Raw genomic sequence first — 25,799 nt, forward strand, 5'->3', positions numbered from 1 at the left:
CCTATGGTAGAAAGGACACCGCGTCCCAGTCTGAGCCTCACCTATGATAGAAAGGAAGGCTCTGGCTCTGGCGGGCTCGAAAGCGCTCCCTGGCAGCGCTGCCTCGCAGGCGTACTCCCCGATGTCCGAGGAGGTCGGGGTGCTGATGGTGAGGCGTCTCCCGAAGCTGTGGAGTCCACGGGTGACTCTCACCCCGTTTCTCTTCCAGGTCACACTCAGCTCCTCAACGGGCCTGTGAGAACGAAGGGCTTTAGTGACAATAATTGTGGATCATGTAGACGGCAATAATAATCATTCTACCAGGAACCATGGTGGGTTGAACAGTGGACATTTAAAACTCAGTCCAGATATTACTCTACTCCCTTAAGGCACGCGTCAGCGACACAGTCTGCTCAAGGGCTATTGAGCAAGGATAGCTAATTGCAGCAGCAATGGACCATAAGTGATAATGATTCCATCTGCTCAGGAAAAGAATGCATAAAACAAATACTGCTAGGGGACGCGCTACATGGGAGGCATGATCACGGGAACTCCATTCTGGAGCGACCACTAATGGGGCTGAGGACACCTACGACGACAGGGGAGAAGAGAATTAACTCTTTCCTTTGCACTCAAAGGAGAGCAAAGCTCCTCTCTGCTCCTCAGCCAGAATCTAAGAAGAGACCCTCTACCGTGACCCAGAGCTAAAGTGGAAAGCGCTGCTTTCCAATACAAATATTACATGCAATGTAAATACTGCAGAACAAGGCCCGGGAAAGGTCAGCACACCCAAGTCCTATCTTCCCATACGCGCTGTGCCCACAGCCCAGCTGGATGAACAAGACCACCGTTGCTGGGAGAGCCAGCCACACGCAGGAGGGGTTGTCATGGGTTGTTGCTCCCCGCGTAGGGGACTGGCACGCACCTGGCATTGGCTATGCATTCCAAGGTGGTCTCACTGGACCCGGCCACCACGCTTCTGTTGCTCGGGGGGATCACGATGACGGGGGCCACGGCTTCAGGCGTGCCAACATCTCCTGCGGCAGAGAAAGCAGAAGCCCATGGAACTCTCTGAGGTACAGAAGGCGTGAGGATTGGGACGTGACACGAGAGTCCCGTCAAGCTGCTCCGACAGGACACCCAGCACCTCGGGACCCGACCCCAGCCCTCGAGGGGCACTCGGTGTGGTCCTGGTCCATAAACACATGTCCCGCCCAGGAACCACGGGAACAGAGAGCTCCTGCTGCTTCTCCACACATCGTGCCCATAAAGGGCTTCAGACTGTCGTGCATTTTCCAAAATGCTTGCTGACTTTATTTATCAATTTTAGACTTTGCTGATTGAGTTACCTGGTCTACCCACTACTTTCAAATCCGTTGAATTCCACAAATATTTCATGCATCAGGCCCTCTGCTGGGCATGCGTGTGTTTGGAAGGCGGCTGCTCTCTGACTTGGGCCCGAATGTGGTCCCCGGAGCAAAGACATCCCATGAACCAAGTGCTCGGTTCTGTGCGTGCATGTTTAATCCCTTCTCTCTGAAAAGTAACTATTCCGACTCCGTCTCTGTTGTGTGAGTATCAAACTATAAATAACGTAGCTCATACCTCTGGTGACAAGGGAGAAAAAAAACACGAGATCTTTTTGCCACTTTTCTCTCAAATACGAGTGATATCAAAATTAAACTACGTGCGCATTACCACTGTTTATTTAGGGAAAATGAGGACTGATCACACATTTCGAGAACAGGACTTTCAATAAAGGGTGGAGATGGAAGAGGCTGGAAATAAATAAACTGACATCACAGCGAATGCCCAGTGCTTCCTGGAGGACCTCATGCTGCAGAGAGCCGCCACCAGTGAGAGCAGCTGAGGAGAACCGTGGAAGGTTCCAGCTGCTGGCAATGCGGTCAGGGCATCGAGAGAGAGCAGGGGGAGAAAAGAGGACGGGCCTCTAGGCAACTTCCCACAGCTCTGAGTCCGGCTTTCACTGCCTAAGCAGTATGAGATTCTGGAATTAAAGGTTCACGTGAATTAAAAAAAAAAAAAAAAAGCTTGAGGCGGGCAGAGCCAACAAATCAATTTTTAACCCTATGTATCGACCAGTTACTGCGAGGCCGTTTCAGGCCCTCGGGGCTCCGGGCAAGCGCCGGGCAGCCTTCCCCTCCCCATGCCCGGCAGGGCCTCCCGGGGACCTTCCCAACGCCCGACATCCTCGGCTTGTGAGGCTGGGGATCGCGGGGCTGGTTATCAAGCCTCGGAGGATGCCGGAGTACAGACACGTTGGTGACAAAGGCTGAATGCCTGCCTGTCATCTGTGAAAATCGCTGATGAGGAGAAATGACCTGAGCTGCTAATATTTGCAAACAGTCATGTGAAGTGAAGGAAAGCAGTGGGGCGCGCAGAGGTCCCCGAGCAAGGTGCTAATTTGGCGTGAATCAGCGCTCCGCCTGGCGCCAGAGAGGAAGCCCGTGCTCAGCGCTTGTAGCCGCCCAGAGGGCAATCCCCCCGCCCGCCCCCCCCCACCCACCCCCCCAACGGTGGGCGGCTCAGCCTCGCCTGCGCGCTGACCCCGAGAGACCCGCAGGCGACAGACAGGTCAGCGCCAGGCCCGAGTTCACAGCCCCCGGGACGAGCGAATTGGAGGTTGCGCGCGGAGATTCCAGCCGCCCCCCCGCCCCCCAGGAAAGAGGAAGTCGTTCGTAATTGTGATTCATACGGAAAAGCAACTTCTGTCTGTATTGCTCTCGTGGCCCAGACCGTTACCTGATTTCAAGGACCCTCACCCATGGGGTCGACAGGACAAGTCGAGCGAGCAGCTCGACTCGGGACTGGTAAATGTCAGCCTGCCCTCAAACCCAACCACTTTGTTCTTTCTGGTGATGCGTGAATCACACATGACGCTTGGAGAAGTAGGTCCCAGAGATGCAGATAAAATGTGACGGTTCCTAAAACATGCATTTCTAACACACACACAAGGTACACACATGCCGGCAAAGTGACCTTGACTTATGGAAACTACAACAGGAAGATCAAAGCAAGGTCTTGTGATTGAGGAGTCTGTGCGTTTTCTACTGAAACTTAACATTTCAGTAAACTTTTACGTAAGCTCCCAGAATCCACATCTCTCGGTAGCAAGGACAGTGCTCGTTGTAGCACACGATGCTGGCACACTTTCTTCATTAAAAAAAGAAAAGTTTTAAAATTTCAGTCAAATTCGTATGAGCACATGGATTAAAAAGAACAGCAAAGAGAGGCTTACAACGAAATGTGACAACCCACCCCCTCCCCCAAATGTGACTTTTAACTTGTCAGTGGGCAACTTTGCCTCCATCAGGCGGGAAGTTCAGTGTTGCCCGAAGGGACCCTGAACCCCAGAGTGCAGGGCTCTTTCCTCTGGGGCCATTCATTCTGATGGGGGGGGGGGGAGGGCGGTGTCCTTACCTGTCTGTCTGTCTCTCTGTCTACTCGCCTTAGCTGCCGAGTACTCTACAGTGGGAGGTAGGCAGCAGACTGTCCCAGACACAAACCATTAACTACCCCGGCTCTAGCTCTGGGTCATAACTAGTCCCACGGTGGCCAAGGCCGCTCCCCAAGCCGAGACCTCCTCCGCCCACCCCCATGGTAATCATTCCTCCATCCAGACCCTTGTTTCATCTCTCAGTCACTAACAGCGCCTTCTTGTCCTGTGGACCTCGGTCTCTTCTCCTGTACTGCATTTTGTAAGGCCAACTGGCCCGAGGCAGGGGAACGCAATCAGATTCACAGGTTGCATCAGACCGAAATTCTCCGGACCACCCAGTTCCAGAAACTGCCCTGGAGACATTCCGGACCACCCAGTTCCAGGAACTGACCTGGGGACTTTGAACCCAGCCCAGCCTTCCTGCCTTTCGAGGGGCGGGACTAACGGTCCCCCAGGATACCCAAAAAGACCACCAAATAAGGAATACCCTGCACCCTCCCAGATTCACCCACACCCCTTTCCCTTCTTCCCCTATAAAGTCTTGCCCAACCCTCGCCCGGGTGCGACTTCTCTGGCCCCTTTCTCTCGGACCAGTGAACCTCGCCCGGGAGCGCTCCCTAATAAAGCTCACTTGAAGCTTTCCTCTGTTTCGCGGTGCCGTTTGTTAAGATCCGACCTTACACATTTTAGTGGGTTTTTACTTCTTTTTTAAGTGAGAGGAAGTCATGGATGTGTATTCTTAACCTGCCAAGCTGACTTTTCTACCAATTTTTTTCCCACGTTCAATTTTTAGAAGAGAAATGCAAAGAAGACTATCTGGGCATTTTAAAATGAATAAAACGACCTCTTCATTTCTGGTACTCTCACGGTGTCTAAGATATAATAAGCACTGAACAAATACTCAATGATTGGTTAATTTTTCATAAATATTCTACAATAATGAGCCACTACTACCACCACCAGGAAAATTACCCTCTCCTTCAGGGTTGCGCATTAAAAAACGTTTTTAAAATACCACATGCCAATGTATTAAGAATTATTTCTAAGAAGAACGAAAACAAAATGGGAAGTGGGAGGGAAACTGTACTTCACCAAGTTCCCACACAGCCGCTCAACATTCTGTACGTGTTTACATTTACAAATGTTGCCCAATTTAGTCTAACAACAAGCTATTAAGATAGCTATTAGCATCCCCCTTTTATAAGATAGCCATTAGCATACCCCTTTTATAGCTATTAGCATCCCCCTTTTAGTCAAAGTCACATGACTAAACATGGTAGAGAATGGGTTTTAAATAGAGGAATGTCTTCATCCAAAGTTCATAAGCTTTCTTTTATATAACCATGTTTCCTCCTAATAAAAACTTTGGTTGTGCTCAGTTAACCAGAAATTAAATTAACTAGAACACTCCTTCCCCCGAGCATTTCCTTAATTGAGACTTTACTGTAGCGTTTTCAACTGAGCATTTCCCAGGTTGGTTTAGGTGGTTGGGAGGTGCAGACATCGAAGCAAAAGAGGATTTCTGCCGAGGTCAGCAACAGTGGGTGCTAGGTAGCTTCAAAGGCAGAAAGGCGAGTGCTTTGTAGTTATGGGAAGAAAGGCTCCAGGCAGAGGGAAATGGGGTCTACTCCTAGTCAGTTTCTCCCACATGAACCCCTTAATCACTGGAGAGGCTGAGTAGAGAGGAGCTGTCCAGGTTGCATTTAATTAAAAAGTACATTTAAAGCATATCAAATCTCTCAGACAGAAAAAAAAAAAAAGTTCAAAGTCTACCAGAACTGCTAAGCTGTGGAATTACTGCAGATAAAGTAGGATGAATGGCACACAGCCTGCTTCCCTGCAATCAAGACAGTGCCGGTGGTGGGACAGCAGCGTTAAGGATAAAGGGCATGTCACCTGGACCCAGGGTCAGAAGCACAGGGACAGGCGGGAGGTGGTGACCGAGACCTGGAAGGAAGGAGCCAGCCCCGCGGTCATCTGGATGCAGAGTCAGAAAGTCAAGCTCTGGAGACAGAGGTGGGCAAAGGAGGACACAGGAGCTCAACCAAGTGACAGCAGGAGCCTGGGGGTTGGGAGGAAGAGAACTGCATTTAGAATCCAGTGGAAATACCCTGGCTCCCAGCAGGAAGCAAGTTACTCAACTTCTCAGAGCCTTATCTTCCTAATTTGTAAAATGATGCCCGTCTCACAGGGCCATTCAAAACAGGAGTATACTTTGACACTCTCACTTTCGACGTATGTTTGTATGTTACACGACACACATCAGACAGCGTGTGGCACACAGGACGTGCTTCGGAACTCGAGGCCGCAGCACCGCGGTGAAGGGGAGACTGAGGCCCTCAGTGCCTGCTCTGCCCCAGGGCTTCCCGTCTCTCTGCCAGGACGGCCTCCCCGCAGACGCTCTGAAGGCCCGTGCGCCCTGGATGTGAGGCTGCGGGGTGCTGGACCTCGAGGGAAGGCCCGCAGGCCTGCTCGTGGCCAGGGAGGAGCGAGCCCGCCTGCAGGCATGGGGCCCACACGTCCCCACACGCCTCCTCATGAAGGTCTCCACAGCTCACTCAAAACACAGCCTCTTTCTTTCAAAAAAAGAGCCTATGCCCTGAAAGTGGAATTTTCCAGAACATCTGAGAAAGCAAATCCCTCGTTTGGGCTTCCTCTGTCAGAACCGTCATCTTGCCCGTCCTGCTTCCTAGGCGAGCGCTACCGGCCACGCGCCTCAGGGGATCTTCGCGGCCAAACCGGCGAGGCTGCGGCTCCCCGCTCTGTTCCCTCCGCGGAGCCGGGTGTCGCCCTGGCCGCCCGGAAAATAACGAGCTCAAAGGCCACCTCCACCGGGAGATGCTGAGGCACATCTGCCCGGAGACACACAAACGTGCAAGATGAGCCAACCACACGGGCACACGTATTCAACCAGGGGCAACCCCGTTCCGGGAAAGACGGGGCGGCGGCAAAGGCCACGGCCCCCAAGACTCCAAAGAACCTCGGCTCTCCAGTTCCTAGTGGGTCCAGATCTACAGGGTTCTCACTTAGTTCAAAAGAGGGTCCCGTCCAGAAGCAGCAGCTAACGGCGCCTCCAGGACCTTTCGAAACCTCCAAATGTTCCTGCTCCAAAACAAGTGGTCGAAAACTTGTAGGAACAAAAGAGAAAAATAAGGTTGAGAACACACACGGGAGTAAAAGGCCTTAGGAAAGCCTTCAGTGCTGAGCTATAGGTTCCTCGGTGTTTTCTGAAAGGTTTTTTCAACATCCAATAATGATAATATTTATTGGTTGCAGTGACCAGATGACGTAAACAATTACAGACATGCTTTAAAATTAAGGCAACTGGCTATCTGGGCAGAGCAAGAAGTGACCCGTCTCGAGCCAGGGCCACGGGTGCCGGGCTCCTCTGGCACCTTTGGTGCCAGCTCTCACCTCACTGCAGTGTCTCGATTCGCGGGGAGATCTGTCCACCTTCTGGAATAAGGAGGGGCGGATGTGTTATTCATCTCTGCACGGAGCAAAGTGCCTGGGCTATAAGAGCCCTTCTGTGAGCGCTTGTTGAAGGAAGAATTAAGTCTTGTCCAAATAGAGCACGGCTGGTTATTATTATCAGCTCTTTATCGCTACAGGATGATAACGACAGTAGCAAGCACCTCTTATGTCCAGGCACTGCGCGAGCGTGGGGAATATGAGCGTTAACTGCAGGGGGTCAGAGGTCAGCGACGTCAAGGAGGTCTGGGTTTAGCAGAGGAAGAGAGTCGCGTCAGAAGAACAAGCAGCTGGTGGTGGGGTCAGGAGAGCCGAGGGGAGGGACGCGGCAGGATGCGGGGTCGGGAGTGCTGCGAGATTGATTCTTCCAGGGGAATTAGGAAGGGCTTGAGCCCGGCCCTTGGAAGATGGACAGTATTCACCAGGCAGAGGAGGGAAGGAGAGGCATTCCAGGAACAGGGAAAAAAGAAAGTGGAAGCCGGGTTGGCTTGTTTGGAAAACTGTCAAGTGGTTCTTGAAGGTTGAGGGGAAACTGGGGCCTGGGGGTGACCCCAGAGGAGGCTGTCAGGGGAGGGGGGCCATGCTACCAAGTTTGGACTTTATCCAGTAGGGAATGGAGAGCCACTGAAGGCCCCTGAGGAGGAAAGTGGTGACGGAGACCGTGCGGGGCTGTTGCGGGCGTCGGTGGGGGGAGAAGAGGGGCCGACGGCAGCTGGGTGTGCACACGGAAGCTCTCCCGGCTTCTGGCTCGAGTGGTTTGGGTGTATGGCGGAGCAGCTCATAAGAGTGAAAGCTCAGGAGCAAGAAGGGTTGGGGTGATGATGTGGGCATGTGAAGCTGGCGGACAAGGAGGCCTGGGGGTGTCCACGTGGGCAGGGGCACTGGCTGGTCAGCGGCACGAGAGCTTGGGGATGAGCACGGAAGACAGGGCTTGGAGGGGCCCCCAGGCGGCTGCAGTCTTAAAGGGCAGGCACAGGAAGTGCACATGGACGGGATAATTGGCGCTCGGAGCAGCGGAAGAAGGAGGAGAAAGACATGATGACACTAAGGAAAGAGAAGCTGTTGTTCCTTCCAAATGAACAGGAATTTTCACACGGACAATCAAGGTTGCTTCTGCTCAGTTTTTGAAGATGAATCTTTGAGTTTCCCTCCCAGGACAATTACTAAGGAAGGCGGAGCTATATATAAGTAAAAATCCTGACCTTCCCCAAAAAGCGTTTCATTGTGCCACGGAGCACACTAGTAGACACTGCAGAGCTCGAGCCACTCTTTTGTTCGGTTCTATAGCTCAGCTTCTGCAAACAGGCTGCCTAGGGCCATTCTCAACCGCTTTCTGGCAATAAAAAGCACAATTTAATTGGTCAGTCTCTTACGATTCTTGACCTTCTTCCATGCACAGCAAGGTACATTCGTGCCCTTTTGGGGGATGGGTGAAAACAGCTCCAAGACACTTTACTTAAAGAAAATCAAGTGGCTTTTCTTTTCTTTCTTTTTTTTTTTTAATAAATAAATTTATTAAAAAAAAAAGAAGAAAGCTCTACTGCTTTCTGCTCTCCCACTTATTAGCTTGGTGACATCGTAGGCATGTTACTAACCCTCTCTTGTGCCTCATTTTCCTCATCTGTAATGTGGGGATAATAGTACCGCCTCACCTACTCAAGCTCATCACTGAGTGCCCCAAAGTGATTATTAACATTGAGACCCAACTTAATTACTTAGTTCATATAACACAGCCAGAAGAGACAAGTTATATTATATAGCATCACTGGGTTTATAATAATATATAAGTAAATATCAGAGCCACACCAGGGAGCACAAAAAGTTAGATTTATTGTTTCTGACAACTGCATAGCGACTTTTAGTTTGTTCATTATTCCCAGCATCACAAATCTGAAATAGAATTTTGCTCCTCAGTTACAAACAAATACTCTGAAAAGTGATTAGGTAGCTTTTAAAAAATCATCATTATTCATTTAAGATAGAATATCTTAAAAATCTTTGCCAGGCAAGATATTAGCTTTACCTTCATAAACCTCTGCATAAAGTGAAAAACCAATCAAGGCATACAAATTTCATTTTGTTCTATGTTTTTAAATACCGTCCTTTGTTTCCCTTAAGAGATTTTGATCTATTCATTCAAAAGTATTCTGAAGCTCTACTGCCCGTTTAAGACAGAAGGAAGGCATTTTAGAGCATCTAAACTGAGTGCTGTCTTGACGGAGCCGAAGCAGGAACTCGATCAGGGTCCTCGCGGGCCTCCCAGCCATGCCTTTGCACAGATGAGGAACCATCTTTGTTGGCCATCACACCTGCTATGTCTACGTGCGCCCACTTAGGACAGTCACAAATTGTTTCCGAAATGCTGCAGCCGTACATGCTCCTGCAGATCTGTATTTCCCAATGCTATTAACGTCAGCTAGTTGGCAACCTACAATCTGTGTTGCGTAAGGTTCAAAGACAGGCATCCTCCAGACACGGTCTCCCGTTTCAATGCTGGCCGCAAATAGTTTGTTCCACAGCCAGGAAGAACTGGTAAAGACCCCAGGGGCACCGGACCCCAAAGCTACGTCCATGGCACCTGTCAGGGTGGCGGCACGGATGACGACCTTTGGGTTAAAAGTGTGCACGTAGCAGAGTACGCTGGCCAGGATGAGTCTCCCCTCAGCGTCAGTGTCATCCACCTGTATGGTCTGCCCGTTCTTGGCTCTAACAACATCCCCAGGCTTGCTGGCCTTCCCGCTGGGCATATTTTCACAAAGAGGGGCCAAACCTAGGACGCTGAAGGGCAGGTCGCACTCGGCGGCAGACACGATGGCTGAACAGATGGTGGTGGCTCCTCCCGTGTCAGCCCTCACGAGGTCCACGCTTGCAGCAGCCTTGAGGGAGATGCCGCCACTGTCAAAGGTAATCCCCTTCCCAACAAACACCAAAGGAGGTTCACTTGCATTGCCTTTGTAGTGAACTTCCAGGAAGACTGGAGGCTCTTCGGACCCTCTGGCCACACTGAGGAATGATCCCATTTCCTGTTCCTCAATCCAAGGCTTGGGTCTGATGTGGACGTCTGTTTTACTACTAGCACTTTTGAGATTCTTCTCAGTAATTCCGGAAAATCTGGTTGGCATCATCTCATTGGCGGGCGTCTCCACCAAGTGGCACGCCAGGTTCTGCCCAGAAGCAAAGTGGACTCCCCTTTGCCAGGCCTCCTGATACCCACTTCCATGGAGCGTCACTGACACGGCCACCTTCTTTTTCTGCTTCAGGTCGTCATACTCATAGAGCCCAGGCACCACTCCTCACACATGGGCGTCTCCGCAGGGGTCCACCTCCACGGACGGGATCTCCGCGTCCTGAACCTGTCTGCACCCCGCTGCAACAGCGGCTCTCATGTTTTCTTTGGCTTCGTGCCAGTTTTCCTGGTCATCAACTCCGGCCGTCTTTTTGCCGAGGCCAACCACCACCATGCTGGAGCCCTCATGCAGGCCATAAACGGTTTGGGTTTTGCCTGCCTTCAGGGGTGGTCCAGATATGTTCAAGATATCTCTCAGCTTTCCAGATACCAATTTATTAAAATTCTCTCCTGCGCTTGTAAATTGGGGCACGTCATCTTCTTTTTCTTTGCCACAGATTCCTAAAACAAGGCCCTTCGTCTTGTCTGCGGCGGCTGGACCGGGTCCCCAGAAGTGCTTCCCGCTCAGATGTCGGACGGGCGACTCTCGCGGCAGCCGGAAGAGGCAGCAAGAGCATCTTTTCGGCTCGGCCCCCGGCACCGCCCTCCACCAAGCACGTGGCGCAAGGAGGGCGAGTGCGCGCCTGGGAGCCCGGCTTTCGTGGGGGGGGGGGGGGGGGGGGGGGCGGGGGTTGGGGGGGGGGGGGGGGGCGGCGGGGGGCGGTGGTTGGGCTCAAGTGGCTCTTCCATCCACCAGTTGCTTTTGCAAACCCTCGGAGTCTGTCATCTTTCTCGGCATTATTGAAACGGCCTGGCAAAGGGATTAAGTGCTCTCCTGCCTGCAAAAGCATCTCAACAGGTGTGTGTGATCGCTTGCCACCATGGGAGCTGGCGTCTTGATAGCTCAAATCCTGTAGAGCTGAACCCTCCAGGGCACATACGTTTTAAGAGACTAGGAGAGATATATGTGTGTGTGTGTATATATACATTATATATATAATCTCCAAGAACCCATAGAAATTATTATTATTTTTGTTGTTAACATGTGCTACAGTAAAAGGTGTATAGGCAACAGGCAAACCAGGTCATTCCCTCAGATTCCGAGAGGTGAGTTTCTCAAGGCAGAACCTGGGCAATTTTAAGACGCACTTTATTGTGAAAAGTGAAATAAACAGCATGAATTTTCTCCTGATTGGAAAAATCTTGTTCACTAAATAGAAAGTTCCTCCCACCTTTCACTTTCCCCAAACTCACTTTTTAGTTTCTGCCCCCCCAGGCTCCTGAACGGGCGAAGCAGGCGTGTAAATTTCTGCGTTAATAATCCCTTGTGTGTGGAGCTGCCGAAGAAGACTCTCCTACCCTTCTAAATGCTGTGTCCTTAATCGCTCGTTAGCGAGAACCCGCTCACAACCGCGAAGGCGCTGGGCAGTGCCGCTGGAGGAGCCCAGTCACAGAAGCCCTGCTGCTCCCTCCGAGGAGAGTCTGCACCGGCCGACTCACTTCTTGTTTACTGTACAACAGTGGGAGGGAATACAGCCATATACCCCATTTACAATTTTATCTTTACGTGTACTGCCATTTTCATCTCGATACGCTTCTGGACTTTTCTATTGATAAGAGAGGGTAAATAAAATAATGTGACAGCTTGACAAACAATCCAGCAGTTTCTTTTCTTCTCATTTATAACATGTTTGAAAACTTGCACATTTGGAAATCAATGGAATGTTACAAAGAATGTATTTTCATCAGCAGAGAAAAATGAAGGTGATAAAAGGCAACTCTGCAGCAGGCTTATTCGTTTATTTATTTATTGGTAAAACACAGAACGGGAGTGTGGATTTAGGAACTGCATGGTTGGACCCTGGAGTGATCCAAACGTACAGAGACAGCAGCTTTCCATTTCAGCATATAAATGCAGAACCTACCGTTTAATGCAAAACAACCACAACCAACAGAGAAACTGGGGCCATGTGTAGTTTGGGTGGGACGGAGCAGTAAGAGGGTGTTCTTCAGGAAGTTAGGTCAATTTCCCAAACGGCCTTCTGAAATTATTGAGAAGGTACCTAGGCACAACAGCAGATCACTTTTAGCTTCAGTGAGAAATGCCCTTGAATAATTTTGCCAAACATGCCAACCTGGGCGTGGAGCCCAAGCCCACCGGGGCAACTGATGCCCATCTGAGGCTATTAGCAAGGACGATGGGGAACTGCAGGACCCCTTGGCAGGGCCCTCTGAAGCCTTGGTCCCTTCCAGCCGCAGCTGGAGGAGTTCCAAGGAAAACGTTTTTCTCAAAGTTCCCATGAGACACAAAGTATTTAGAGGTTGGTAGATCTGCAGGAAGAACACCACCGCCTTGAGCAACCTCGAGCAGAGAAATCAAAACCACATCTGGTTTCTTTAGTGACCCTAAAGCCATCATTTGGAGGACCGGAGCTACACTGACGGGGGCCTCTGCCTCCGCAGGCTGGGGGCCCCTCTGACAATGGCGAGCCCACCCCTCCCAGCCGAGCTCTTCCCCTTGCTCCACGCTCCACGGGACCCTCCACTCACTATGCTTGTTTGGTTTGTGTCTGTCTCTCCCCGCAGGAGACCAGGAGCACAGGCACTTTCGTCTGTTCTGTTTTAGCCACTCTCTCCAGGCCTACACAGTGCCTCGTGCACAGCGGGTATCCAGTAAGTATCTGTCGACTGAACACGGAGAGCAGGGCTTGGCTTCCTGTGCTTCACCCGCCGTGTGGCAGGCGCTCTCTGAAACATCCCAGCCGCCCTCCTCTGACCTGAGCGCCTCCGCCTGTGACAACTTTCCCCATTCCTACCCCCCGCCTGCACTGCAGCCTGCCGAAGTCCACCCATCCATCGGGGCCAGGGAGCATGCCACCTCCTCCAGGAAGGCTTCCCAGGCCCTCAGTTAAAGTGCCCTTCCCTCTCGGTACCTGCTGCATGCTTTTTAAAAATTGTGGCTAAATATACATAACATGAAATTTACCACTTTAACCATTTTTAAGTGCACAGTACTGTGGCATCCATTTACACCGTTGTGCAACCGTCACCAGCATCCCTTTCCAGAACTTCATCCCCCCAAACTGAGACTCTGTCCCCATTAGACACCTGCTCCTCATTCCTTCCTCCCCAGCCCCCGCCCCCTCTCCTGCTCTCTGTCTCTGTGAGTTTGACTCCAGGTACCTCACGTAAATGGAATCACACAGTATCTGTGAGTTTGACTCCAGGTACCTCACGTAAATGGAACCACCAGAATGGATTTGTTCTTTCATGACTGGCTCAGTTCACAGAGCGTAATGCCTTCAAGGTTCATGTATGTGGTAACACGGATCAGAATTTCATTCTTTTTTAAGGCTGAATAACGGTCCATTGTATGGACGGACCACATTTCATTTATCCATTCATCTGCGGATAGACACTTAGGTTGTGGCTTCCGCCTTTTGGCTGTCGTGAATACTGCTGTTATGAACATGGGTGTGTGAGTATCTGTTCCAGTCTCTGTTTTCAGTTCTTTTGGGTATATATCCAGAAGTAGAACTGCTGAATCAGATGGTAATTCTGCGATTAAGTGTTTAAGGACACATCATACCATTTTCCACAATGCCTGTGCAATTATACACTCCCACCAGCAAGGCAAAAAAGAGTTCCAACTTCTCCACACCCTCACCAACACTTGTTGTTTTCTCTTTGTTTTGTTTTCAAAGTAGCCGTCCTAATGGGTGGGGTGGGGTGTCATTTGATTTGATTTCCCCACTGATTAGTGAAGTAGAGCATTTTCCCATGTGCTCAATTAGCCATTTGTATATCACCTCTGGAGAAACATCTATTCCAGTCCTCTGCTCAGTTTTTTTGTTTTTTTTTTTGCGGTACACGGGCCTCTCCCTGCTGTGGCCTCTCCCGTTGCGGAGCGCAGGCTCCGGACGCGCAGGCTCGGCGGCCACGGCTCACGGGCCCAGCCGCTCCGCGGCCTGCGGGATCCTCCCGGACCGGGGCACGAACCCGTGTCCCCTGCGTCGGCAGGCGGGCTCTCAGCCACTGCGCCGCCGGGGAAGCCCCTTTGCTCAGTTCTTAAATCAGGTTGTTTGTTTGGTTGTTGAGTTGCAGGAGTCCTTTACCTTTTCTGAACATTAATCCCTTGTCAGGTGTAGGATTTACAAGTACTCCCCCTACTCCATGGGTCGCCTTTTCACTCTGTTGATAGTGTCCTTTGATGCGCAAAAGTGTATAATTTTGATGAAGTCCAATTCATCTATTTTTTCTTTGCCTGTGATTTTGGTGTCATATCTAAGAAATCACTGACAAATCCAATGTCATCAAGCTTTCCCCCTATGTTTTCTTCAAGGAGTTTGACAGTTCTCGGTCTCAGCTGTAGGTCCTTTGACCCACTCTGACCCTGGACCTGGGGTACGCGGTGTAAGGCACGCAGTGCACTTTTCACACTTGGTTAGTATCGCTCTGGAGCTGGTGTTGCCCATGCCCTGCCCACAGTCTCTGTCACTTGCCGCTTACTTACAAACCCACGACTTTCTGCAAACACCTGCCAGTTCCTATCTGAGGTCATTCTCTGGCCAGGGGTATGACTGGCCTACAGGGGTGAGGTGGAGAGATAAGCCTGCATGCCTGGACGTTAACGTCCCTGGAAGTCATTCTCAAGGAATAAAGCACGGGGGCTGATGAATAAATCCCTGCACTTTCTCCCTCAGTCAGCGACACTACAGTGGCTTCTATCCAGTCTCCCTGAGGCTCCGGGGGGACCCAGGACAGATGTTCACTGAGGGGATGGGTCACTCACTGATGCACCTGCACTGGTGTCTTTCCCTTCTCTGTCTCCTTTGCCCATAGTTCCTGGGACCACCTCTAAATAAACATTTTCACTGAACTCACACGCTCTGCTTCTGGGGGAAAGTGAGACAAACCTTGGTCTCCTTCAGACCAGGGCATATGTACAAGCACACATCTGCCCCACCCACTGTAATCTCCTTAAGGTGTGCGATTCTTAGTCTTCAGAGCCTCTGGCAAAGTCAGTGCCTAACAGATGCTTGCCAAATCGAATTTCCAAACAGACACCAATATCTGTTCCTAAAATAATCAAATCTCTTCCCAAGACAAGAGTTTTGCATGTAAGTTTCTGGAGAGCAGCACAGCTCTGCTCCTGAGACATGTTTATGACCCTCTGTCAGGCTCAAATCCTGCTGAAGATCAGACTGTCTTTACATAGCACGAATCACAAACAGAATCTGTAACTAGAAAAGTGTCTCACAGATAAAACCAAGAACAAAGAAATGCAATCCTGAGTCCCTGGAGAAAACAGAAAATTATCTTAACAAACGCTGTGAGCACATGAGAGAAAGAAAAAAGAAAAAAAAAGGAGATAAATAAGAGAGAAAGGGGCCACAGTATGTTAAGCAGAATATATCAGGAAAACCACAGTTGTGCCCCTCTCCTTAAAATACAATAAAGATCTTTAGAAAACCAGACTAAATTGAAGTTATTTTCCTTGCTACAGATACCATTGTTCAACTCACAGACTAGAAATTATGGCAATTGAAGCTGAAAGTAAATTCATGGTCTAGTTATAAAGACGCCTGCTCGGGAAGCCAGACCGCAGGTGAACCCTCCCAGGGCTGTTACTTTTGGAAGACTTTGTTTGACTGGAACAACATAAAACTGAAAGCTTTGTATTTTACAGCTCCCCCAGCCATGTGAAAACACAAAGAGCTGAGGGGCCAATAGTTTGAGAAACAGGTTTCTCAATGTTTCAGCTCCTTCCCAGAAGGGGCACCCCACAGACCAACAGATGACCTTTTTATTTTTTCATGTAAGACTGATATCCTAAATAAAACCAGAGCTTCTCAAATGAGAAATCCAAGACCAATACAACCTCTCACTTACATATTTAGTGTTTCATAAAACTGCAATGCCGCAAGGTGGTTATACCCAGAACTGGAGAAATACTTTTATCGATCGTGTGGTATTTTCTTCCGTGTTCCCACCTTAAATGCAAATGTTCATACAAATATGATGAACGCTTCCTCTGCTGTGTTTTTAGGTAATCAATTTCTTATTTATTTCATCTTAGAAGAGAGCAAATCTGAGGCAGGAAATCTTGCAGGTGTCCTAACCAGCACAGAGCAACCCAGAGTACTACACGTTCCAGAACAATAAACGGTAAGTAAACAACCTGATGGATAACCACGTCCATCAACCATGTTCATTCCAAGCTAATTCTAGGAATAGAACCGTATTCTGTTTCCTAACATTAGGATCAAGGAGCATTTCTCTCTGGAGGATGGAGTGGGGACTTTACCCCAGCTCATCTCTAGGTGGGCCAGGCAGGGCTGTATCTCTACCAACATGGCGGGGCTGACCGCTCCCAACGCACCAGCGCAGGTTCTGGGCTCGGCCTATTTGGAGATTCATCATTCTGACTGGAGAGCGCTGGCCCCAAGAAGAATAAATAATCAGGCTGGGGACATTCAGCTAGAGAGCAGCGCCACACACAATCTGAGCGCACGGGTGAGACAGGAGTGGGGGTCTTGGCTTGTTTCTTGGTCTAACTCTCTCTCCCTCTCACTCCTGCTCATGTGTGCGCTCTCTCTCCCCTATCTCTGGAAATTAGGTGGGTCATTGTCCTTGATGGGGAGCACAGCAGACAAGACCACAGAATGAGCCGGGGCACAGGGAGGCTTCGATAGTGACGGATGAGAGCTTGTAACTGTGGAGGAATCTCTCCTTCTGTTTTCCCATCTCTTTTCTTTTTGTTAGCGTTGCTATATCAGAATTACCCTTGGGTGTCACAACAGAGGTACAAAGAAATCAGGAAATCTTAAGAGAAGAAAATATTTCTTTTCCTGTCTGCCCTAGCTTCCTTTAAATGAATAAAGTCAGTCCCACAGTGCAAGAATAGAGTCCTCAGCAAGAACAAGACGTTTTCTGATATGACCCGAGGTTATCTATTTAAGCCAACTGCTCCCCTACTCAATCTGCTAGGAAGCAAGTTTTTTTCTTTTTTTTAAATGTCAACACAATCTCATTTATATTTTGGTCTAAAATCAACACCGACAATAAATCTAAGGTTGACGACAGAAAGAGGGAGAGTATATAAAGAGCAGAAGCTGTGCATATAAAGAATTAAGCCTACCAAACACAGCTAAGATCCCACTTAAGATATATACTTAAAATTAATTATTGCAGGTGTTGTGAGAGGGGGGTGCGCTGCTGGTAGAAACATAAGACGTCTGTTCACATAACCTGGAAGGCAGGTGAATAAAAAATAAACTCCTAATACCATGTATGGGATTGTTCAAATATACTAAGAAAGAAGCTGGTCATTGTGGGCCTATTTAAAACGTGAAGGTGGGCGATGACACAGCAAACCTGGACACAGCGCCAACCATCAATTCAAACAAATACGCACTTAGCGCGTTTCACACACTTAGCAATCTGCTGTAGTTTTAAAGCAGCATGGCCACTCAGCTTTCTGCGTGACAGCATGAACAACAGATTTATAGAGAATGTATAGGAGATCCAAAAGTAATTATGGCAAATCTTTAAACAACAGGCACTTCCACCAAACCTCTCCCAAAGCGTCCAATAAGATGATCCATCTGTTTATTTAAAAATCTACCTTAGTGTCTGGTCAATCCATGGAACTGCTCATTTATTGGCAGTGAAATGCCCCCACAAGCTTGCACCGAGGGGGAGACAGAACGGAACTGGAGCTACGACAGTGTTCCCTTTAACCAGCATGGGATCAGTCAGCACACAGATGTGGGTGGAACTCACCGAGGAAGGCAGAGGGGAGCTTAAGGAACTCAGAATCCACCCCACATGCCTGGATAGAGGCAAGGATCTTCCCCCAAATTACTTCCCCCCAAAGTGGGACCTTTGGTTGAGTCCTTTAAAAGTCTCTCAGATGACAAACGCTCCCTTCATTTCTTTGTTTTGAAAATTAAGTACTGCTTGGGAAAGACACATTAGCCTAAAATAACCCCAATTGAAACATGTGGTGGTTACCTGGAAGGAATCAGTTTTTAGAAAGATGTAGAAATTTAACATAGGGTTAGTAATTTGCTCCCACTTGTAAGTGTTGGTTATTGTTCTGAAAGGCCTTTGAAATATCATTTGGAAAAGCAAAATGTTAATGTGGTACATCCACACTGTTGGATACTACCCAGCAGTAAAAAACGCCGAGGAAGCTCTTTATAGACTGATATAGAAGGACCTCTAAGAGGTACTGATAAATGAAAAAGCAAAGTGCTGAACAGCAAATATGACACGTTCCTTTTGGGGTAGGAGAGAAAGAAGAAATAAGACTATGCACGCATATTTGCTGTTATTTACATAAAGAAAAATAATGGAATAAAAATAAAAATAATTCAGTAAGACAGATGCAGGAATCATTTTTCTTTTACAACTAGGCTTTTCTAAGAAATGGCTATAGATAAGACCTTCTAAACGATGATAAAAATACAAATCAAATACATTTATAAACATACTTTTCTTCTTCTAAACCTGGTACAGAATTTATTTTCCTCAGAGTGTCTTTTCTGATTAATCAATTTCAACCCACTCACTAATTAGCTTAATTTGACATCAATATTTTCAGTTTCCAAAACACCAAAAAAACACATACAGTTTTACAAACATTCTTAAGACCTTTTAAGTTATATCTTCTAAACTGGTGCTTCTCAGACCTTCATATGCACACAAGTCATCTGGGGAGCCTGTTCAAAAGCAGACTCTAAAGCAGCACGTCTGGGTAGAGCTAGATTCCACTTCACTCGGCTCCCAGGTGAAGCCTGTCCTGCTGCCTGTGCTCTGACAGCAGAGCTCTCACTAGTTAGAAGGAAAAGATCATGGTTTTCAGCACACGGTGAGTTTTCAATACATATCAACCAACTCATCGCTCCTCAGAGTGCAGCTGGGACCTGCAGTACAGACCTCTTCTGGGAGCTGGCTAGAGGGGCAGTGTCTTGGGCCATAACCTGGGCCTACTGAATCAGGACCTAAATGTTAAACTCTCTGAGTGATGTGTAAGCTCATTCAATTTGAGAAGCTCTGTGCTAGGTGGTCTTACTCTTCAATTAGGATTATTTTCCCATGTTTATCAATTACATAAAAGGAAACATATAAAAATACTCTGTATTCATGAATGTGACTCAGCAGGAAGTAGCCCTGCTGGGGGTGGAAGGACGCAAGGTCTGGGACAACTACCGGGGAAAAGAGGCAGGAGGAAACTTGGGGTGAGTCCGAGGATTTCTGCGCAGCACTGCCATCTCCAGAGATTCTAGAAGCTACCAGCCTGGTGGAACTTCAGTCCTGCGGAGGAGGAGGCAGGTGGAAGGTGGGCTGAGCCTGGGTATGCTGGAAGGTCAAGAGAGGACTGACACCACACGGGAAAGATTAGAATGTGGACACCGCGGTGTGGAGGGAGGAAAGGATGCTAGGAGAGGGCTAACAAATTGGGCAGGAGAGATGAGCTAGGGATTGATGGAGTAACAAGGACAAAGGGCAGGAAGAGTGGAAGGGAAGGATGACCATGAACAGAATTAAAGATCCCAGAGGCAGAACATTTTCGGAGATTATAAGGACTACAGCACATTTATTAACTGCTTAGTGTGGGCCAGGCTCGCTGTGCTACTCACTGTGTGTCCATTATCATGTCTATTTCTATCGTTCACATTTTCACAGGTAAGGAAACAGACTCACAAGGTAGCTTTCCTGCCCAGTGTCACAGCACAGAGCTGGATGTACACCCAGGGCTTTATGACTAGAATCTGCGCTCTTGACTCCTACCCACTCCTAACCCCAGTGAGGAGGTCCCAGGTGTGGTCACACACAAGTAGCAGAGATAAAAGTCCATAGAGAGAAGGCTGAGAAATCCTGCAGCCAGAGTGGTCATTTCAAATGCTGAACTCAGGCCAATCTTCCTAGAACCCAGGCTCGTCACACTCAGATCCTGATAACTGCTCCAGGACCTGCCACTTTGAGTCTACACACCCCTACCTTGGGTGGGAGACGTTATCATGGTTCACAATATGTTGAGCTCTCTGCTCCTTCTAGATATAAGGGGAGGATCCTTCTCTTTTCCCAATGAGTTAGGTATAGGTACCAGTTAGCCATGTATCGATAACTGGTTTTGGCCCATGAAATGTGAGTGCAAGGGATCTACGTCATTTCCAAGCAAATGCATTCAAGTGCCTCTGTGCGACCCCCTGTGCCCCTGCAGTGCACCTGCGGACACGCCACATCTTAGAACAGTGACACACTTGACAGCCCGGGTCTGAGCACTGTACAGTGAGCAGACTCCTCTCCCACACAGAACCTCTGCTGCACATGCAACATGAGTGAGAAATAAACTGTGTTGTTTAGGCCCCTGAGACCTTCAGGTTGTCTTTATTGCAGTGTTCCTCTGTCTACCCTGACGGATTCACTTGGCTTCCAAGAACCCCTCTAATCCATTCCCCCCAAATAATCCGACTGTATTCTCCACTTCTCCCCAACATCCCTCCTCAACTCTGGTCATGCGGGTCTCCTCGCACCTGGCCCATGTCTGCTGCTCTGCTCCTGGCCCGTATCCGCCCCTCCACCCCTCCCAACCGATCTACGAATGACCTCATAGGCCATCTAGTTCCACAGACATCCTTCAAGGGCCAGATCAAATTCCCCCACCTCTGAAATCTTCCCTAATCACTCTGACCCCTTCTTCCAAATCCATAAGACCCTCACAGAACCCATTACACAAGGTAACACTTCAATAAACATTTTGTTCAAAGGAATTTAGAAGACCAGCTCTGCTGCCTTGTCTAAAAATGCCAACAGAACCCTGAGATTAACCTTCAGAACATCCCTGGGAGTGGGGGAAACACGGCACTGCTTGTATGTTCCTTGTAGGTTAAGGCACAAATCTGGAATGCCCTTCTGGTTGCTGGTCTCCAGAAAAGATGGGCAGAAAGGTTTGAGAAGGACACAAAACAGCCAGGGCGATGGCACAGGCGGGGTCGTCTGGTCTGTGAAGGGCACTGCGTTCAATCTGGCAGATGCAGGCTGGGCAGATGGTCACCATCCATAAAACCCTGAAGCCTGTGTACAGGATCAACAGGGACGGCGCCATCAAGTCTCAGTAACGAGTGACAGAATTCAGTGGCAAGTCTGGACTTTAAGGACACATAAGAGGGCAAGTAGAGGCCAACTCTGCCCAGATCATAGTTTGACCAAGAGTGAAGATAAACACGGTGGTTCCTAGCCCATAATAAACTTTTAAGGCAGCTTAGACTCCTTTGAGGAAGACTCCTGTGTGTCTAGAGCTGACACTGGCAAGGACAGCTATATCTAATGTCTCCTGATGACACTGAGACAGAGCATCAGATGGGACACAGAGTTGGGTCCAGCAAGGCAAATTTTATCTTCTTAAAAGAAGTCAGGGCGTCCCTGGTGGCGCAGTGGTTAAGAATCCACCTGCCAAAGCAGGGGACACAGGTTCGAGCTCTGGCCCGGGAAGATCCCACATGCCGCGTAACAACTAAGCCAGTGCGCCACAACTACTGAGCCCACATGCCACAATTACTGAAGCCTGCGCGCCTAGAGCCCGTGCTCCACAACAAAGAGAAGCCACCGCAATGAGAAGCCCGCGACCACAATGAAGAGTAGCCCCCGCTCGCCGCAACTAGAGACAGCTCGCGCGCAGCAACGAAGACCCGACGCAGCCATAAATAAATCAATAAATAAAAGCAACTTATTATTACTTAAAAAAAAAAAAAAGAAGTCACCCTCCACACGACAGTCTGGCCCAGTGGCTGAGAGGGCATGCGGTGGGAGGTGGGGACACCCCACCTGAGTCTAGCTCTTGGCTTCCCGCTCAGCTGTGCGAATGTGGACACATTCCCGACCGTCTCCAAGTCCTAGTTTCCTCATCTGGAAAGTGGAACAATAGCTCCTGCCTCAAAGGTTGCTGTAAATGTGAAGATGAAAGGGCATGTGAAGCATGGGATCCGGTCCCAGGTACGGACTGAGGGTGTTTTCAGGGTTAGTTTCTGCGTTTCTATCTGCTGTTGCTGCTGCCGTCATTCTCTGTATTATCGGTCTTTCCGAAGAAAATGTGTCCACTTCTGCTGCTGGGTAGAACCAAAGGTGCATAACGCTGTCTTGCAGCTTGATAGTTTTGGACCTGAACTGTTGTTTGCCACTTTTGAGCAGTTTCTTTTATTTTTTACTAAAAAAAAGTTTGATCACCATAATCAAATAATGTTTGCACATGTAGATCAAACGTGCACACACTGATAAAAGTAACCTGCGAAAGGTTTTTAATCAAGTCGTAGAATTGAGGCACTTAACCAAGTAATAGTATCAGCTCACTACACGGAATTCTATACTGAAAAAGTAAAGAAAAGATCTGTTCAACAATCTAGAGAATTCGACCAAAAAATCCACTTGCTCTTTAATCAACTAGCCTAGCAGCCCTAATGGCTCTGGATACAGTAGATAATGACTGTAGTTTATGTTAGCGGAGAATTCTATTAATTTTCCTATACCTTTTGGAAGTTATATCATTAATGGCTATTAATGCTTCCTAATCAAGACAGAGCCAGTCACTGAAACAATTAACCTATTTCTGAAGGTGCAAATAGAAAGATAATTCATCAATTCCCTATTTTTTCCCTCTGCTGCAACACTAGGCTGCTTTTGTCACTAAATACGCTTCTCCTCAGGACTCACAGCAGCTTCTGTCAGCAATCGAGGACACACAGAGCATGTGTTCGTTTAGAAGGGTCATTGCTATAGTTCTGCGGGGAGGAGCAGTCATTTGTTAACTCAGGTACGAGCCTCAGTCACAACCACGATTTCCACCATCTAAAGACATTAAATGAAGCTAGATTCCTGCAAAGAAATACACCTCAAAATCCCATCTCCTTATGAAATTAGAGGGTATTGTTTTTACTGCCGAGCAGATCTCTCTACAGTGACCTAAGGCACGTCCAGACAAGCAAGTTGGACAGGACGGCAGAAGACGGCGCAGATGGGGCACTTCCTGCGCCAGCCAGTGGCTGAGCTTCATCCAGAGCCCCGGTACACCACACGCCCGCGGAACGACGGTGTCACAGAAAGAGCTCACGCTTGGCCTCCAAGGGCCTTATGGTTTGTTCCGGCTTTGCTGCCCACTCTCTGACCCTGGCAAGCTTGTTCCCCTCCAGCTTCCTCTTACTACAGGAGAAATGGGGCTGCGCTGCTGTGAGGACTAAGTGAAAGAACACATGGAGGTGCTTATGACAGCGGCTAGCACGCGGTAGGTGCTCAATAAAGCGAGTGCCTCAAAATACCTAACTACAAAGCAGGAGAAAAACTAAAGAACCCACATTTACTGGATTAAAAAAGGTTTTTTCCGCTAAGTCACGTGACCGCTTTAGAACGTCATACATTTTTTAAAAGATTCTCAAATACCAACATGTTTATCACCTCTTCCATATAATGTTTAGTCAGACCTGGTTCATTAAGACCTCAATTTCTGAGCCTCCCAAATCCAAGCTATGAAATCTGAGGAACAAAATGGTGTGAGCCCCTACCTGCCCCTCACGCACAACGTGAGCCGATGGAGAGCCATCGGTGGACGGATCAGGAGCCTGTCTGAGGCCTGAAGCCCAGGACTGAGGACCCCGCTTAAGTCCTAGGAATGACCAGGCTATCGAGACTGACCTTTATTTAAGTTCAGGTCCCCACATGTCCTGTGGGAAATGGGGCTTCTGCCTACTCGCTCCCTAAACGGATTAATCCTGAAAGGATTATTGTTCCTGCTTGACATAAGGGGAGAAGTCAAGTAAGTTGGCCTAGTCACCGAGTTACGAGGTGGCTGGGACGGAAGGTGAACCCAGATCTGTGTGACGCCCCAGCCCGTGTCCCTGACCACCACGCCTCGCTGCCCCTGAGACACACATGGCTGGTGTATGACAGCCTGTGCTCTAAGGGGTGACTCTGAAGTCAAAACAATTTAGTGCCATTTCCCTGGAACCAGCCCCAGAGCACCACTTGCAGAGCACCTACTCTTTGCCAGGCCTTAGGCTACGTGTCTATTCACACATCACCCAGTCACTGTTGACATCCACCGCGTTCTCCCGCCTCCGAGGGTCCTCTCATGGCGAGGAAGGAGTACCATCTACAGGTGTGCCAGTGTTCTTTCTGCTGTAACTCATGCTCCTGTGACCTCCATTCGTGTGTGTTTAAAGAGGCGCTTAGTCGGGGTCTGGAGGATTAGAAAAGACACCGTGACTGTGCATGGGCAGAGCTGATCCACTCCCCCTGCAGAAGCTCCAATCACTCGTCACAGGCTCGTCTCGGGCCCCTGTACTTTAGGACGCAGAAAGGGGTAAACTGTTTGTACCGCTTATTACCGTACAAACCTCTAAAACCGAGGAAACACAAAGCACTGCTGAAAACACAATTCCTGAAGGAGAACTTCCACATCATGAACGGGAAGAGGTGGCGCGATGATGGCCCGGGAGACAGGGAGTGCAGGTGACGTGTCCGCGCACAGGGAGGCTGCGCTGGGGGCCCCTCAGCAGACGGGGCAGCACGCGCGGCCTTTCCCAGCAGGCGCTCCGCCCGGTCACCTTCTATTCCGAGACAGCAGCGACCCTCAGGATTCCTTCCCTCGGCTGAAGACAGAAGCGAGGTCCTCGTGCCCGAAGAGTCCCTGCAAGGGGCGCGGGCCGGCCCTTCCGAGGTCTGCGGGGTGGGACCCGCGGGGCGCAGGGAGGCCCCCTCCGCTCCACCCCGACCAGCACCGCCGCCTCGGCGACCGGAGTTGGACCGCGGTGGCTTCCGCGCAGGGGACACGCCAAGCCTTGGGGCGCTGTAGCATCACTGGCCGCCATCTCGCCCAGCAGAGCAGGGCAGGGCTCCCTGCCCAGAGTCCCCGCGGGGCTCTTGCTCATGTCTAGTGCCGGCCACGTTAAGAGAGGGTGAACCGACCTCGAGGTCTCAGTCCTCTGCTGCAGTGATGTCATCGTCCCCAAGGCAAGGGGGTGGTGCCTCCCGTTCTCACGTGGGTCTGAAGCCTCCCAGCCCTGTGCCGCGACACTGGGCTGCTCGCTTTGGTCCGTCATACTCTCAGGAAGAGCGGGTGGCCTCCGAGCTACAGCGGGACAGGGAGAAGGGGAAGGCGGCTGGCAGACCAGACCTCGAGGGTCAGTCTGGAGGGCAGCATCTGGCATGTCGTGGAGCAAGTGACAGACTCCAGCTCCCGTCCCCACAAGACCAGCGGGGAAACGACAATGGCCGTAATGAGGAGTGAGAGTCCAGGACCTGAGGTCCCAGACAAGTGGGCTGTTTACGGTGAAAGCTGTGGCCCCTTCACCATAAACTGTCACAAACACGGCAACAAGAAAACAAACATTTTGAGCGGGAAGAGTTATGACAGACAGGAGGAGGGCGATGGGTGAAGAAATTCATTATTATCTTTAGTGCCACTTGGTAAACCTGAAAATTAACACGCCACAGCTCCCTGCGGGATGGCTGGTGGGACACTGCAAACTAATCCACAGAGTGGAGGGACCGCGCGCCTAAGGAAAAGGGCTGCCCCTCCTCGGCCATCTGTCGGCGCCCCTGGAGAAATGTTCTGAGCACCCTTCTCCTCAGCAACAGGCTGAACGTAACAGAACTGAAAGGGATGTGCCGGCATCGGCCTGCGTCCTGCTTGCATCCCGCTCGCTGTCCGACAGCGACTGTGCG

At 49.6% G+C, this 25,799-nt stretch overlaps 1 protein-coding gene and 1 pseudogene across 1 annotated transcript in view; both read right to left on the minus strand.

The window, feature by feature from the left end:
- SDK1 (sidekick cell adhesion molecule 1) overlaps positions 1–25,799 on the minus strand; it is a 653,415-nt gene that overhangs the window by 58,675 nt on the left and 568,941 nt on the right. Inside the window, exons 7-8 of the mRNA XM_029220872.1 lie at positions 905–1,016; positions 42–232 (exon numbers count right to left, since the gene is read on the minus strand). Coding sequence (XP_029076705.1) covers positions 42–232; positions 905–1,016 — 303 coding nt within the window. The remainder of the gene's footprint in view (positions 1–41; positions 233–904; positions 1,017–25,799) is intronic.
- LOC114893881 lies at positions 5,779–10,654 on the minus strand (annotated as a pseudogene).

Source organism: Monodon monoceros, unplaced genomic scaffold (genome assembly GCF_005190385.1).
Source record: "Monodon monoceros isolate NGI ecotype Baffin Bay Population unplaced genomic scaffold, NGI_Narwhal_1 Super_Scaffold_13, whole genome shotgun sequence".
Lineage (NCBI taxonomy): Eukaryota > Metazoa > Chordata > Mammalia > Artiodactyla > Monodontidae > Monodon > Monodon monoceros.